General features: G+C 37.8%; 1 protein-coding gene across 2 annotated transcripts; it reads left to right on the top strand.

Moving 5' to 3' along the window:
- The first annotated feature begins 8,821 nt into the window (after nt 1-8,821).
- LOC306905799 (GTP cyclohydrolase 1-like) lies at nt 8,822-12,775 on the top strand. 2 transcript variants are annotated; one of them, XM_079476712.1, is made up of 7 exons: nt 8,822-9,274; nt 9,981-10,090; nt 10,310-10,365; nt 11,698-11,729; nt 11,834-11,918; nt 11,994-12,148; nt 12,573-12,775. In XM_079476712.1, the coding sequence occupies exons 1-6, from the start codon at nt 8,968-8,970 to the stop codon at nt 12,121-12,123; spliced, it is 720 nt and encodes a 239-aa protein (XP_079332838.1). In that variant the 5' UTR covers nt 8,822-8,967; the 3' UTR covers nt 12,124-12,148; nt 12,573-12,775. The 2 variants fall into 2 exon arrangements, with proteins under 2 accessions (XP_079332838.1, XP_079332837.1); XM_079476711.1 differs by having other exon boundaries at nt 11,994-12,775.
- Nucleotides 12,776-17,668: the final 4,893 nt, after the last annotated feature.

Below are 17,668 nucleotides of genomic sequence, written 5' to 3'. Positions count from 1 at the left end.
CCTGGGTCCTGTCTTTCACTCCTTGAAATTTAAACTGAGAAAAGCAACTACTTAATCCATCTGCGTTTACAATCTCATTTCAGGTGTTACTCTTGCAATACAGTTTTATCCTTTTCATTTTGTTTTCCTAATTAACAGAATCTAAAGTATGCAAAATATGCATATTAATAAAGCGATATATCTTTTAGTCTCCTTTTTTAGTAACATGAATGTACTGATTTATGAAAGCAATCTGAGACTGATCTCCGTGACATCAGCAAGGTTTTTGCTGAATGAATGATGAAACCCACATCAAGTAATCTTAAAAGACATAACAACAAGCACTACTCTACTGAATGATGGAAACCACAAAACTCAAGAATATAAAATCTTAATGTAGAAGGTAAATGAACATTAAACACTAGCAAGCCTTTATCTTTCTTGAAAACACGTGAAATAGCATTTAAAATATAGAACAAATTTACGATTGCAATACTGTCATGCGTTAAGTAAAAATAATTCACATTACTTTAAATGTTAGTTAGTAATTATTTCTTCAGCTTCTTTTTCTCTGTTTTATGCCTCCCTCGTCCATGCAAATACATTCATTAAGCAAGCAGGGAGAGGTGCGCTGCTTGCAAAGGCTGCCATCTCAAACGCCTTTAAAAGTATGCCTTTACATTCATCACAAAGGAATTTATTTGGTGTTGAATGGAGAAATAAATTGTTTATTTCGGTTGGGCTTACCTTTGGCTGAGGCAGCAGTCCAAAAATTTTGAATTCACTGTTAGAAGCATTGTGTTGCCAACTGTAAATTGCAGTTCGTGCTTCACTTTTTAGATGATTTTTTAGATTATCCACACGCAAAGCCAGATCACTGTATCTCGGCACTAAAATGCACGTTCGATGTGTTTTCGACAGCATTCCTCTCTCCGTCGAAAAACTTTAGGTCCCCTAAGTTATTCAGTTTCTTGGTATCACATTAGATTTCAATCTCATGCAAGCCTCACTGCCCATCGAAAAATGTAATCGCATAAGAGAAGCCATGAGAAATGCTTGGGTGTCAGCTTCTTCAAAAAGAGATTGGCTTTCATTGTTAGGCCACACTGACAGTTTCTTTAAATCCATCACATGACCTAACAATTTAAGATTTATCAATTTATGCTCATCATTTCACCTTATTTTTAAGCATTCAAAAACAGATAGAAACCAGGGAGGAAATGTTTTGTTAATCACTGAATCTAACACTGTTTTTTGTCCTCTGTCTTCCATGTTGGCCTATTAGAAAAGACGTCCACACACTGGTCAAAAAGACCCATTATTTGCCACAGAGGAAAGAAAGCATGTGTCCAGGCTCTGGTTCGCCTCCCGTCTTCATCTGCTTTGCCAATATTGTGGGCTTCCGCCAGATCGTTATACTGCACATTCGCTGTGCATCGGTGCCGCAACAGCAGCAGCTTCTTCCACACCTCTTTCCACTTAGAAGGCCATGGGACGATGGTCCTCAGCTGCTTACGCACATGCTACCGCTCGGATGCTCAGGCCATCCTTGAGGCTCAAAAAGCTATGAATGCAGCTCTTTGATTTGTGGCTTGAAATTAATATTTACAGTTTCAGCTATATCAGGCCTGTTTAAAATATTTTTTATTAATATTGCTACACTTCTCATGCTTTCACAAAATCAGTCAACACTTACAGTAACTTACTTTCACATTTATTAATTCGGCAGATGTTTTCATCCATCGATTACAGTTGAAGATCAAGCGATTTTCTTGGGAAGGCAGTAACATAAGAAGTGTATTCATTCTAGTTTCATATACAGTCGTACTCTAAACCGCACATTTGGTTCCTCGGCTGGCTCTTCAATTTGGTAGGAAGAGCCAGAGAGGATTGCCTGGAATGGTTTTGTTTGGGGAAGGTTGAGCTGCAGATGCTTTCACCCCAGATGCTGTTGCTGCTTACCTGTCTTTTCATGGAGCTCATAAGAAGGACACAGAATTTAGAACAGAGCCAAGCAAATCTTCCAATAAAAGATAAATTGTCTTCAAATTTATAGTTTTTTTTTCTTGACTTAAAAGGTCTTGACTGAATTTCATGTAGCAGTTTTTATGTGGGTATAATGCAAGCAAGCAATAGAAATAGTTATAGCAAATAATAGGAAGCCTTTTAAATGTTTCAACTATTCCATGCATTTATAGTTTTTACCAGGGGCGAAAAAATCAGCCCTGGCACTGTAGCCACACCAGCCCACATTACCACCACCTTGACAGCCCAACCCACCGACACACCCAATCACCACTCACATTTGTGTACAGATGGTGAAATAATGTAAGATATTTCGTACATTAATTTTGTGTGACTGGCAAACAATGCTTAGTACTTTTCGAAGGGCATACGTTTATAATAAATGCACACATACAGTAAAAAGAAAACGAATCTGAGGATGATGTTGTAAAGTCTGTGTGCTGTCTGTTTATGCCATTTGTCTGCTGTTACAGTCATTCTTTACAGTAAGTTGATCTTTGGCACTCTCTGTCGGTTGGATTCTCCTTGTTTCTTTCTGTTGACACGGTACATATGTGACCCTGGACAACAAAACCTGTTTTATGGGTCAATTCTTTGAAATTTAGATTTTTACATAATCTGAAAGCTGAATAACTAAGGTTTCTATTGATGCATGGATTGTTATAGGGTAATGTCTGTTTAAAAAATTCACACAAAAAAGTTTTGATATATTTTTGGAAGGAAATTTACAAAAGATCTTTACTTAATATCCTAATAATTTCTGGCATAAAAGAAAAGTAGATCATTTTGACCCATACAATGTATTTTGGGCTTTTACTAAAAATGTTCCCGTGCTACTTAAGACTGGTTTTGTGATCCAGGGTCACATATTGTCTAATTCTCCACTTTCTCATATATTTTAACTCTCTAACTCTGCAGTTTTAATACATCTATATGGCTGTCTGTGATTAAACTTGTTTTTTACTCTTAAGTTAAAATGTCTGTACATGTAGACATCATTAGGATTGTTGTTGAATGTGTTCCCCTCTATTGTAGAGTTAATTATAAACTCAAAGTACGTTTGTGTGTCACTGTTTTTTCCTACCTCTACCACACTCCTTTCTCTCTTTCCGAGGCCTGTGTGTTGTGAAAAAGTATGTGTGACATTAGAAACTGGCAGCAACTGTGTGATGGTGTGTCTGTCTGCTGTCTTCCTACCTCTATGACACTTGTGTCATGATCCTGCCTCTCCTTGTCTTGGTTTTCGAGTCTCGTGGCAGGATCATGTCAGACCCATGTGTTTTATGTGGAGAAAGGGGCATTGTTTTGGTTTTTGTCACACCATGCTCTCTCTCCGGTGTCGCGTCCTTTAGCCCCCGCAGCCTTGTTTCTCCGTTAGTTCCGTATTAGTGTTTAGTCTTGTCACCTGCCTGTCACCGTCCCAGGTCTATCTTCCCCTTAGTGTTTCATTCCCTTCACCTGCTCCGTGCAATCCTCCTGTTAGCTTTCCCTGCTGCCACTCTCCCTATGTAATCAGTCCTTGTTAGTGTTTCCCTTTATCTAGTCCCAGTTTCTCTCTGTCCCTTGTCGGTTCATTGTTTGTGTGTACTCTCCGTAGTCTGCACTGTATACCATCCCTCGTGTTTGGATTACCCTTGCGCCTGTGCTTGTATTGTTTGCTTTATTATGAACAGAACTTTGTTTTTTCCCCCTTGTGGGAGGTTTTGTTTTGCCTTGTTTTTGTTCATGTTTTCCCCATCGTGGGTTTTTTTTAATAAAGGTTTTATATTTAACCCTTCATCTGCCTGCACTCAGGTTCTGTCCTAATTCATGACATCTTGACTCTGCTGCAACAGCTGAGCTGTTTACACTGGGTCCAGTAACATTCTAGTTTTGAATAAATGAACACAATTCGGATAAGAGAGAATATATGTTAGCCAATGGTTTATACCTCATCTAACTATTGCATTTATGTGATTGTAAAAAAAGAGGGTATGTTCCATGTGTTCAATGTTATATGTTAATATGACATATTTATTCAAAGTAAAGTTTATTACAAATGTCCACAGTACTATGGCTTTTATTCTAGGTTTTTGACGTCTACAGAGCTACTATATCGCAAGTAGCCTACAGCAATGTCGCTCTGTTTAGTAAACCCTGTTAACCCTAAATTCCACTTGACCTACTGATATTTCAGTCATGCAGTAAAAGCTTAACCAGTGTAGCCAGCCGGCCCACATTTTAAAGAATGGTCCCGGCCCCTCTACATTTGCTAGAATTGCCCGATGGCCAATCCGCCACTGCTTTTTACTTTTAGAAGCAATACCTTACATTTTTCTTTCCTGTGGATTAAATTTCTTGGTTATCAGATGAATGCATCATTAATATGCTAAATCTGAACACATTTTCATGAACACTAAAATATTTTGTGATTTGTAATCTTAATGTGCCTGTAGCCTAATTAATCATGTAGATGTTTAAACACGGGACAGAGTTTAAATCAAATATATATATTTATTTATTTCGGTTATAGAATTTATAAACATGAAATTTGCTGGAAGTTATTACTGGAAAATATTAACAATAACAGAGCAGAAAAACGATATATAACAAAACAATTTCTCTCCTCAGTACTACTTCTCTAGCTTAAAAAAACAAAGTGCACAAAATTATTACTGAAGATCAAAGATTTAAAATTGCTTTTCTGTTTTTGTTCAGTGTTATGTTTAGACACTATAATAGTAAAAATTAACACCTGTCCCTTTCATTACACTTTTTTTAAGTGAATTCATAAAGAAAGTGAACACAATTGTTTGAGAAACAGTGTAAATAACATGTGCAAAACTAAGTGTTCGGGAAATATTTTTTCTTCATAATACAAACAAAAGTAAATAAGTAAAATCAGTAGTTAAAACACATTAGCATCTGAATTTTTATGTCAGGATGGATCCTTCTTAATACAACCTAAGTATCGGAAGTATCGATACGTACCAATACTTTTCACCAGGGGGGGCCGGAACAAAAATTCAGCCCTGGCACTGTAGCCCCACCAGCCCACATTACCACACCCTGGCAGCCGACATGCGCAATCACTACTTACATTTGTGTACAGATGGTGTAATAATGTAAGCAGTAGCATGTAACAAATAGACTGTACTGGCAAACAATGCTTAGTACTTTTCGAAGGGCATACGTTTATAATAAATTTACACATACAATAAAAAGAAAACTAAGCTTAGGATGATGTTGTAAAGTCTGTGTGCTGTCTGTTTATCCCATTTGTCTGCTGTTAGAGTCATTCTTTACAGTATGTTGATCTTTGTCACTCTCTGTTTGTTGGATTTTCCTTGTTTCTCTCTGTTGACACTGTACTTATTGTCTGATTCTCCATTTTCTCATACATCTTAACTCTGCAATTTTAATACATCAGTGGTGTGCGGTGGACTTAAAAAATGAGGAGGCAGATTTCTACCCATGTAATTTTTTTCATCTCTGCACTATTAACAAGTGCGATTGTCAGAAAACCAGAGTCATTTCAGTGTTTATGTGTGAAAAATTCCTTTTAATTACTACAAGTTCATTACAGTATGTACTTCTGATTTTTTTATTTTCCCTGCTTTGGGAAAAGGTACATCAACACCACCTTCATCTTTTTCTGGAACATTTGGGATTTCCTATATAAGAATAACATCATTACCAATACCATCAATTTAATTATTAGCAGTCCCAGAAATACTCTAAGCATTTAAGAGATCAAATCAAATAGATGTGACTTACTTTAGCCTTGCTGCTATCCTGAGCAAGCCTGATCACAAGCAAAAGTTTTTGAACAAATCTGAACGACGTAATATTCTGTCAACAATCGATAACTCCTCTGCCTCCGCCATCTCCGACACGAATCCTAAACTCCGATTAATACAACTAATAAAACAATTTAATTAACGTTCAATCAAATTTAGCACCCGCAGTTTAAAATGTATGACGAAGACGAGCAGGAAGGCGGGATCTCGCTGATGAGTTAATCCAATCATAGCCCGTTGGAGGCATTGCCTCCTCTCACGTGACTTTTCTCCATTCTTTTCAATTACCCCCACTCAAACTCACAGCACGCTTTAGCGGTTATGTGTAAAGTCAATGAGCTTAGAGGAGGCAAGAGAAACGCTGCCTCCCTTTGGAATTCTTTCGTGCGGGGTCGCTGTTTCACACTGTTATACACGCTGATTTATCTCATATTTAGCTAAATACGTTATATCCGTTGTCCAATTTTATTTATGAACTGTTAATAATATTCTCATTCGATTATTTTCGAGGGGAAGGGGAGGCACTGCCTCCCTCGCCTCCTCGGAGGAAACGCCTCTGTAATACATCTATATGGCGGTCTGTGATTATACTTGTCTTTTACTCTTGCCTGACTGTCATGGTGTCCACCGAATTAATAATTATGACCTAATGTCCAGTTAATTTAGAATGTTTGTACATGTAGACATCATTAGGATTGCTGTCAAATGTGTTCCCCTCTACTGTAAAGTTAATTATAAACCCGAATTATATTTGTGTGTCACTGTTTTTTCCTACCTCTACCACACTCCTTTCTGTCTGTCCGAGGCCTACTGTAGCATCCATCCTCACAGCACTGGTACTTGAAGACCAGTGTTCTCTGGCTGTACTGATACCAGCAACGTCCAGTAGATAAACATGCAAAATGTTTTCTCACTGACTGCTCTCAGAATTGGAATGCACAGGAATTAAAAACAAGTGATAACAATAGCACAAAAGGGAAAAGAATATATAGTGAAAACTACAAATACTAGCAGCAGTAATAGGTATGTTTGTGCATGTGTTTGTTTGTGTGTATTAACAGATTTTTACCTTTTTAAATCTTTGAGAGTATTTTATTATAATAATTTGTGAAGTGTTGCTAATGTGTGCTGCATGTGCATTTGTGTGTGTTGTGAAAAAGTATGTGTGACATTAGAAAGTGGCAGCAACTGTGTCAGGGTGTCTCTCTACTGTCTTCCTACCTCTATGACACTTGACTCTGCTGCAACAGTTGAGCTGCACTGGATCCAGCAACATTCTAGTTTTCAATAGATGAACACAATTCAGATAAGAGAGACTATAAGTCACCTAACTATTGAATTTATGCTTGTAAAAAAGCCTATGTTCCACACAAGGTTTAATTACATACTCTAACCAAAACAGTATATGAACGTGTTCAATGTTTTATTTTAATATTATGACATATTTTTTCAATGTAAAGTTTATTACAAATGTCCACAGTACTATGGCTTTTATTTTAGGTTTTTGATGTGTACAGAGCTACTACATCGCAAGTAGCCTACAGCAGTCTCAGTCTGTTTACCCTGTTAACCCTAAATTCCACCTGACCTACTGATATTTCAGCCATGCAATAAAAGCTTAACCAGTGTAGCCAGCCGGCCCACATTTTAAAGAATGGTCCCGGCCCCTCTGATTTTTGCTAGAATTGTCCGATGGCCAATCCGCCACTGCTTTTTACTTTTAGAACCATTCACTTGAATTTAAATTTTTCTTTCCTATAGATTTCATGGTTTATAATGCATCATTAATATGCTAAATCTGAACACATTTTCATGACCACTAAAATATTTTTATGTGCCTGTAGGCTAATTAATCATGTAGATGTTTAAACACGGGACAGAGTTTAAATCGAAGAAAAATATTAATTTATTACTGTAATAGAATTTGTAAACATGAAATGTGCTCCAAGTTATTACTGGAATATAGTAACAATAACAGAGCAGAAAAACGATATATAACAAAACAATTTTTCTCCTCAGTAGGCCCTACTACTTCTCTGGCTTAAAAAATACAAAGTGCACAAAATTATTACTGAAGATAAAAGATTTAAAAACTGCTTTTCTGTTTTTGTTCAGTGTTATGTTTAGACACTATAATAGCACAAATGAACAAATGTCCCCTTCATTACACTTTTTTAAAGTGAATTTATAAAGAAAGTGCACACAATTGTTAGAGAAACAGTGTAAAAAATGCTTCAATAATAAAGTACTTTAATTCTCAATCTTTGGCTTTTTGCCCCCAAAGACCATTCATCGCAGTTCGCAGTGTTTTTATTCACAGAGGTGAAAAAACTCCACACGATGCTTGTCTTCTTTTCGCTGGCTGCAGCAGCGTCTGCGTGCTTGCCCTACAAAAGGTCAGGGCGAGGAGGAGCGACATGTGCAAAATTTAAGTGTTTGGGAAATATTTTTTCTTCATAATACAAACATAAGTAAATAAGTAAAATCAATAGTAAAAACACATTAGCATCAGAATTTTTTATATCAGGATGGATCCTTTTCGATACAACCCATACTTCAGGATCGATCCGCCCACCTAGCAGAGAGCATGGATATTTTGCCGTGGTCACCGACGTGTTCAATTGGATAATTCCATTATGCACGGGCATCATCTCGCAGTTTCTTCTTCTTTCTTTTCTCTGATCTTGACTCCTGCTGTCTTTTCAGGGCTATTTCCAAATAAGTTGCCTAGGCCACCGTCTGTCAAACTGCGTCAGGTGCACACGCGATCAACCGGCGCTGGCGCGGACGGTACATGGGCGGGTGGTGGTGATATGGGATTGTTCGGCCGTTTTTTTTTTTACATATACATGGGTAAAATGTGCCTGCCTAATATTTTTATATAGCCTAATGAAATAATATTAGATTTTAATTTTTTTTTTCATTAGGCTAATTTTGGTGCCCCTCAACACTTGGAGCCCTACGCACAGCGCGTGATGCGCGTGGTGGGAGCGGCGGCGCTGACACCTATAAATGCCACATGGAGGCGGACATACGGTGTAGACTCAACGGCATCCCGACGCAACAAGGCAAATTCTACAATAAATACAAAACAACGCTGAAATATCTACGAGAAAATACTTCTGGTTGTATTGAAGACTTTAGTTGTTTTATTCTCTGTTAAATTACTATTAAAGTAGATTCAATGGAATACCAAAAAGCGACAGAATTGAACAGCGTGTGCAATGGCAAAATTGTCACAGAGTATCTTTGCCGTAATGGCTTCAGCGAACTGTCGGTCGAATCGAAGAAAGGTGCTGTCCAGCACAAAAACGAGACGTCCCGGAAAGAGGCGGAGGTTGAATCGCGGTTACCGGCTATAGAAGCGGCGTACACAACCATACTGCGAGGTCTGGGAGAAAACACTGACCGACAGGGTCTCCTCAAAACTCCGCTGCGTGCTGCCAAAGCCATGCAGTTCCTGACCAAAGGGTATCACGAAACCATCTATGGTAAGTAGGACTGTCACGATTATTAAATAATCGTCTCATCGCGATTGTTTGACCTCATCGCGGGGGTTTCAGATCATCGCAATTTATTTCACAAGTTCATTACTGTAGGAGACACAAGGGGGAGCTTTAGCGCCTGCATACTTTAGTGCATATTGTAACTTAAGTATGATACTGGTGAAAGGTTCCAACAATCACTTAAAAAAAACGTTAAAGCATAGACCATAAATAACTTTTGTACAATTTAATATTATCTAAACTAATCTCAATGTGAAAACCATTGTAGTAGCTACTTGCAAGTGAGAAAAAAACAGACTAGAAGCTTTTCTGTGACTGATAGCATTTTAATGGTGACTTCAATTTACTCCTGATCAATCTCGTTTTATACATATTTGGTGGCTGTATTATTGACATTTAAAAGCTTAGACCTTAAATATATGATGACATTTAAAAACAGTCTTATATTCAGAACAATATGGTAATTTCAAAGCTGAATAAAACTTTGCTGAAACTAATCACTGTTAAATTCCACAGCAATTTACTCCATTCTGAGCTAAACTTAGTTATGAAAGAGGTTTTAATGTCTATTGTTTCTTACAATGTTTCTGGTATCATGAGCATGTAATTATCGTGATACATATTATGAAAACGGAGGCCTACAGATTAAAACAAAAGCAAGTGTTATGCAATAATGATATGTTTTTCACAGATATCCTTAATGATGCAATCTTTGATGAGGACCATGAGGAGATGGTTATCGTGAAAGATATTGACATGTTTTCTCTTTGTGAACATCACCTAGTACCATTTTTTGGCAAGGTATGTCTGTCTTCACGGTATTATTCTGTGAATTGCTTTTAGTCGTCAAAAGTTATCATTTGCCTTTTTGGGTGATGTCACAATAGTAGCGAATACAAAGCTGCTTAACAGGATTTGCCTAGACCAGAGAGAATGTTCAATGCTGTGAGGTTGATGAGTTCATTCCAATGAGTATCAGTAGACCTACACTGAATAAATTATTTTACGTCTAATTCTTAGGTTCACATTGGATATCTGCCGAGTAAAAAAGTTGTTGGTCTCAGTAAGCTTGCAAGGTGAGTATGAAACACACCCACACATACAATGAAGCTTTCCAGTCTTAGATAGGCAGTAAAGGCGCTTGTTCTCACATCAGAGTGAGACAGAAAAAGAGAACATACAAGTGGCTGAGTTCTTCTGTAATCATAGCCCATTCACTTGAGGCTAAGATCCAAAGCCTGGCACTGTGTCCTGTCCCATCTGAAAAAAATGTCTGACTTCTGGCGATGAGGTTTTGGGAACCATTGCCATGCAAACCTCCCATAAAAGAATGTATATCATACACAACAGTTCACTGCAAGATGTGAATTTAGAGTTGTAATAACCAGCAATTTAGATGCAGACATTACCAAAGCCAAAACTAGATAAACATTCATGAGCTACATGATTCTGTTTAAATTGAGAATCACAATTCTTTTGTTTCAAATAGAGATTAAGATTATTTTACGATTCTGAATGAAGACTAAAAGTAATACATCATTCACTAACAGTTATGAAAAAACTAGTTTATTTAGGTATGCATTATTAAGGACTTTGGTTAAAAATTATTACACATTTTATGGTTAACCTGTAGTAACTATAGTAAGATTTTCTTTACAACAAATACTAAACAAAAGTGGTTATTTTTTAAAGTTCTACTTTAAATGCAAATGCTTAAAGCCACAATTTGGACATTTGGACTGCTAGGTTGTGCACTTTGGAAACAACAGCAAGCTATAACCACTTCCGCATTTGCGTGTTTGTTGTCAGGCTGTATTGACTTTATGTGTGTTTGTTATTTGGTGTGAGATTAATTTGGGCAGAGTGAGAGCTTGTAAACGCGTGTCTCATGCGTGCGAGTTGACAACGCTCTGCTTAAATCCCAGTACCTCTGTGATCATTTGACACAGAAACAATGATAGTAGTTCCGTGTCTCAATCAGCTCCCTTGTTCAGTAGTCAGGGCACTGACCAGGGAGTCAGCCATTTTAAGGGAAGTTCTGCTGGACGTTTTGAAGACGTTAAACCGAAATCACGTGACAAGTTTTGAAGACGTTAAACCGAATTCCGTAGGAGCCAACTCCATGCACTTCATGAAATGTGAACAAACTTCTTAAAAGACAAACGCTTATTTTATGTTATGTATAAACAAACGTTGCAAGACAGGCTGGCAACACGATCTATTTAACAGTTCAATTTAGACCAAATTTATGCACTGATCTGTAACATGCACTGATTTTTTTTTCATATGTTAATAGATATGAAATAGAATAGGATTTTCATTAATGATTCATGCTGGTCTAATTCTATTATTCTAAATAATCTGTTTATATTGTCGTACTCTTATTGATAATGCTGTGCTTTCTCTAGAATCGTTGAGATCTTCAGTCGCAGACTTCAAGGTAAGTAACTTGTATTAAATGTCTGGGGCATAACTTGAAATAAAGGTAGATAGATCCAGTTGCTAATATTATTACAATATACGGTATTTAATGTTTCAATTCAGTTCAAGAGCGCCTTACAAAGCAAATTGCAATGGCAATCTCTGAAGCCCTGCAGCCTGTAGGCGTGGCTGTTGTCATTGAGGCAGCGTAAGTATTTGCAATATTAAACAGTTTAGTATAACTTTAACGCTTTATGCATTTCTGAATTAACTCTTGTTACAGTCACATGTGCATGGTCATGCGTGGAGTGCAGAAGATGAACAGCCGTACTGTGACCAGTGCCATGCTGGGTTTGTTCAGGGAGGAACCAAAGACTCGAGAGGAGTTCCTGGCCCTGATCAAAAGTGCATAGTAACCCTCACTTTACAGGCAAACAGGTCAATGGTTTTTTGAAAATCCTCCATGAGAATCTCATTGAGAGAACAGTAGATCTTTCCACCAGCTGCTTTGACACGAGTGTGCAGCTGAAACTCAGGGCTCCTCACTATTTGCATATATTATGCCTAAAATCTTAAATGTGAATCTTAAAGGATCAGTGACACAACACTTTTCTTTTGGTAAAACAATCCCTGAAGTATTTGCACATTCAGAACTTACCACAGAATGACCATTAAATGGATAATTATTTTTTCATTTAGCTTTTTAGTATATAACAGGTGGTGTGTTTTTCTTTATTCGTTATAAATTATTGTGGCGAGGGGGTCATGGTTCCACGCAGTCTGCAGTGGGAGACATAGGCAGGAAATGGACAGGACATAAGTAGGTCAAATGCCCATTATGAACACCTGTGTCTCGTTCCAGTGATTGGTGAGGAGACGGTAAAAAACAACTGGAGTAGACAAACCCCAGAGAAAGAGCGATTGAGAACTCCGCACTACTGCAGCGCAGAGACAGTGAGCAGCGAAAGTGAATACGAAATCTATTCTGAGTTAATGTTGAGTGAAAGCGCAATGGCGCACAATTTGTTTGTGATCTTTTATTTGAATAAATCTCCAGCCACGGTGACTCTGTCTCCTTCCTTCACTCCTTTGAACCTTATAACACAATACACTGGTGCTGAAATTACATCTCGCCATCACCCGCCGCGGTCTGTCACGAAGGCGCCGCCCAGAGGCTCAAACACGTACAGCGTACCGACCACCAGCTCTCCCGTCCCTCTACCCTCTCCTCACCAATCTCTTGCCCTGCTGTGCACAACGATCCGGATCTCGGACTTCCCTCGATCAAGCTGGCCTGTACCAAATACCTGTGAGTATAAAGGGGTAGTACATTTCAGGCCATTGGTGGATTAAGGAGGTAACCAAACCTCAATTCATCAAATCCTGATTCCGTCCGTGGCATTGGATATGGACTGCATTCCTGCAATTAAAAAATGTCAGACTTAGAAGACTTTAAAAAGGATAAAACACTTTGTGCTCGCGTGGTAACTTGCATGGTTAAAGTACGGTGTGTGCACAGGGATGTGGTAAACTATCCCTTAGTGTCATTGGCGATACAATTCCAAGGGGAAAAGCATAGATGGCAAAGATGGCTGGAGCCCCTGTTATTTGCCGTGTTCGGGGTTCCATTAGCCTCCGCTGGGTTTTGCCCCTTCAAGCTTCTCTACGGACACCAACCTCGCGGGGTGCGGGACGTCCTAAGGGAAACTTGGGAGGACGTACCATCTGCCAGCAAAAAAATTATTCAGTATGTCATGGACATGAGAACAAAACTCCACACGTTGGGATGGCTTTCTTAGGGGAATTTGTTACAGGCCCAGGACAGAAAAAAGCCGGCAATATAACAGGGCTACCAGATTACGTACATTTGCAGCGGCAGAGAAAGTGCTCATATTGCTCCCAACATCAAGCTCTAAAATACTCGTCAAGTGGCATGGGCCCTTCGTGGTGAGCGAGATCTCAATTATGAGGTGGTGCGGTCAGACAGGATCGGGCACATCAATTATACCACTTCAACCTTCTTAAAAATGTGGAGTGAGGCGGACACAGTGATGTTGGAGACAGCGTTAAGTAGAGAGAATCTTGGGCCAGAAGTGGGCACGAAAAATCTATCTCTCGCTCTGGCCACAGGTGGAGACTACCTCTCGCCCTCCCAGATCACTGAAGTTGCCAGGTGCACATATGAACACCTGTGTCTTGTTCCAGTGATTGGTGAGGAGCCACGGTAAAAGCCACCTGGAGGAGACGAACACCAGAGAGAAAGAGTGACTGAGAACTCTGCAATGCTGCTGTGCAGAGGCAGCGAGAGCAAATATGAAATTGGTGCACATTTTGTTTGTGATCTTTTATTTGAATAAATCTCAGAGTTCCAGTCACGCCGACCCCGTCTTCTTCCTTCATCCCATTGAACTTCATCACAATTATGTTTGAGCTTTTTAATATATTCAAATGAAGTTAATGTTTTGTCTTAAATAAATGTTTACAAAATTAACCAATTAGTGTTTTAAATATAAAAAAATTTCAGACGTTACTAAATAAAGGCCAATTCTTGAATCATTTGTAGTTAAAAAGTCAAAATTATACTAAGCCAATGATAAGATTACAATGGTGTTTGCATCATTTGTATATACATTGTGATAATTTACTTTATACAATATTGGATTGTGTAAGAAGAAACTCATTGTGAACATCAAATCCATAAAAAAATACATTTTATAATGCCATTATATAAACGTTCTTGCTTTCACACATTAAAATGTTGTTTTTATTTTGCCAGAAAATAAATATTTACAGAAATAAACACTGTGCCCTAAAAGATGTCCCTGACATTTTTAATGGAGAGGAAGGGAATAATGCATAGTGTCTAAATATTGCTATGCTGTGCCGCATTGCACTTAAAATATGGCAATTAATTAGACATGCTGTCCATTTTAAGCCACATTTTCTATAATTAAAAAAATCTTGAAAGTCTTCAGTTTTTATGCACAGTTAGTAAAAACACATCAACTTGCATAGTTGTCCCACATCTAAATAAAAACACCTTCAATCACCTCCACTGTCTTCTGTACAGTAAGTCAACATAACTGCTTAAATGACATTGGTTGTCAATTTATCACGCTGACAATAGCTTAAACATTATACAAAACTGGATAGTAACTAATTAAATCCAAGCTATATTCATTTACATTGCTTTGATTTACCTTATCTCTTATTGCAGCACCCTGGTAAATGACGTCTCAAACTTCGCTCTTTCGATTATATCAACTGATTGGTTGCTATGTGCGTCCAAACGGTTAGTTCCAGGTAGTTCACAGTTTTTAATTAACGCACTGCTTTCATTGAAGCACGCAAATTAACATTTAGTCATTTAGCAGACGCCTTTATCCAAAGCGACTTACAAAGAGTTCGGGGAGCAATAAGCGATATGTCATACATGTCTCCAAACTACAAATGTCTCCATGTCTTCTATTCAAGCTGTGCAACAGCAGTAGTAGTAGTTAAAATATGATAATACTTATTTGATATTGTTATAATACTTTTTGTTGTCTAATTGTTTGTATTAAGCTATTTAATTATGTTTTCCAATGTTTGCAGGCTTTATGCATTCCAAACCACATTAATTTGACATATTAAGACTTTATAGAAATGTGTGTCTTAACGTTAAAAACTCATTTATTTTTGTTCTCAGTTCATGGAAATAAAGTAAATGTTTAGAGAGATGTCATGGAAAGTCAGTACAACGTTATAGAAAACAAACACGGTTTAACTTAGTTGACTTTTAAAATAACAGAGAAATTTCAAAACAACAATAACCAGTTGTTACAGAACTAACAAATCCCGATTTATTGCATTTTGAATTTACAGAGTTTAAATTAAATGTCTCAGTTCATATTACTACAAACTAAATAAATAAAATGTATAAAATATAAAAATAAATCACTATAAAATAAATATTGAGGTTTCTTAATTTTATTAAAATTAGGCCTGGTAAACTTGATGAAACACTTGATGCAAACTGCACACACTCACACCCCATTCTTTTGTAGTTAGTTACTAAAACATTAACAAAAAATCTTCAAAGTCTTGTCAAGATGTTTAACACAAGCTTTATTTTACTCCTAAATCGAATAGGAACCAGGATGAGGATATATGTGCCCCTGACAGCATAAATCCATCTGGTTTACATCTATTTGACATCTGCATTTACATCTGCAAGACATCTACATCGTTTGCTCATCTGCAATACGTCTCGGATACGTCTGCTGTCAGATCCCATGTGGAAATATAGAAATCTATATCTTTCCTGTAGCTCAGTGGTAAGAGCATTGCGTTAACAACGCAAGGTTGTGGGTTTGATTCCCGGGCATTCCAGATACCTATGTATAGGATAATGCATTGAAAGTCACTTTGGATGAAAGCTTCTGCTAAATGTAATCAAAAACATCCTTCAAATGTTGCGTGTAAAATGTTCTAGTTTTCTTTATTTATCACATTATAGGAACGTTTTATAAAAACATTAAATCAACTCAAACCTAAATGATGTTTCTTTAATGTTGCTGTTAAAACGTTTGATATCTTGAAACATTGTGGAAATGTTTTATTGAGATCATTATATAATCTGCTACATCAACAACATCCACAAAACATCCTTAAAATGTTGCACATAACATGTTCTAGCTGGGATACTGACAGTGTAAAACATTTTCTGACAGTTCACATTACTCTCCAAATAAATACCCTTGAACCTGTCAAACTTAGCCTTTGTCACTGGCTTGGAAAGAACATCAGCTACTATGTCTGCAGTAGGGCAGTACTCAATAGATATTTTCCCTTCTGCGTGTGTAGACCGTACAAAGTGATACTTTATATCCACATGTTTGCTTCTTTGTCGGCATACTGGGTTCTTTGATAAAGCTATCGCCCCCTGGTTGTCCTCATCTTGACTGGTACATGCTGGTTACTACTGTTTATTCCTTTAGTTGTACAAGGTACATTCTCTCGTGGGTAGTGGCTGCTAAGGCCATATAGCTTCTCAGGTTGATAGTGCCACTGTTGGCTGTTTCCTACTCTTCCACGATATAACAGGACCATTCTCAGTTAAGCTGAAACAGTATCCAGTTGTGCTCCTCCTGTCATTTTTATAAGCTGCCAAATCAGCGCACTGTATCCCTCAAGCTGTAGGCTACCCTCACACTTCTGGAAGTGTAGTTCTTGACCCATAGTACCCTTTAAGTACCTCAGTAGATGTTTTGCTGTAGCCCAATTCTGCTGCTTTGGTTCTGCTGTGTTGTGATAGTTTACTAACAACCCAGCTCAGGTCAGGTCTGGTACATGTCATATTCTATATTAAGCTAACTTCTATCTCTTTATATCCTGTTGAGTCAATAACTGCACCCTCACTGTCAAAATTTTACTTTTGCTCACATGGGGAGGATCTTGGTTTGCATACGGACATTCCAAATTTTGCTAACATCTTCTCTGTGTCGCTGTTTAGTCCTTTTGATCTCTCACCTTCTCTTCAACATTTCTTTTGCATCACTGAGTAAGGTGTTGTTACTCGCCTCTATGATTTAGTCATCTACCCATACTAACGAATCACTTTCTCTCTGTCAGATCATCGGCTGTAGACACAATGATCAGCATAATTTTGTACAAAACCATTCTCTATAAGGGGATCATGCAGTAACATGTTCCAGTTACGTCTGGACTGTTTTAAACCATACAATGACTTGTTGAGTTTACACACTAAGTGTTCCCCTTTTTTTGACATGATCTCAAAACTTTCCGGTTGCTCCATATATACCTCACAATCCAAGGAGCATGGAGGTAAGCAGTCTTTACATTCATTTGGTGTAAGATTATATCCTTTTGTACAGCAAAAGCTGTCGGTGAAAAGGTTTACCATACCCCTTTGCAACATATCTGGCTTTAACAGTCTCAGATCCATCTGGGCTCTCT

The sequence above is a fragment of the Barbatula barbatula genome (assembly GCF_947034865.1).
Source record: "Barbatula barbatula genome assembly, chromosome: 16".
Taxonomy (NCBI): domain Eukaryota; kingdom Metazoa; phylum Chordata; class Actinopteri; order Cypriniformes; family Nemacheilidae; genus Barbatula; species Barbatula barbatula.
This window is presented reverse-complemented; position numbering and strand designations above follow the sequence as displayed.

Excerpts from the sequence above, each read along its gene's own strand:
- LOC306905799 (XM_079476712.1), top strand. The coding sequence starts at position 8,968 with ATGGAATACCAAAAAGCGACAGAATTGAACAGCGTGTGCAATGGCAAA. Across the intron at positions 9,275-9,980 it reads GTATCACGAAACCATCTATG|ATATCCTTAATGATGCAATC; the intron begins GTAAGTAGGACT and ends TGTTTTTCACAG. Across the intron at positions 11,730-11,833 it reads CTTCAGTCGCAGACTTCAAG|TTCAAGAGCGCCTTACAAAG; the intron begins GTAAGTAACTTG and ends GTTTCAATTCAG.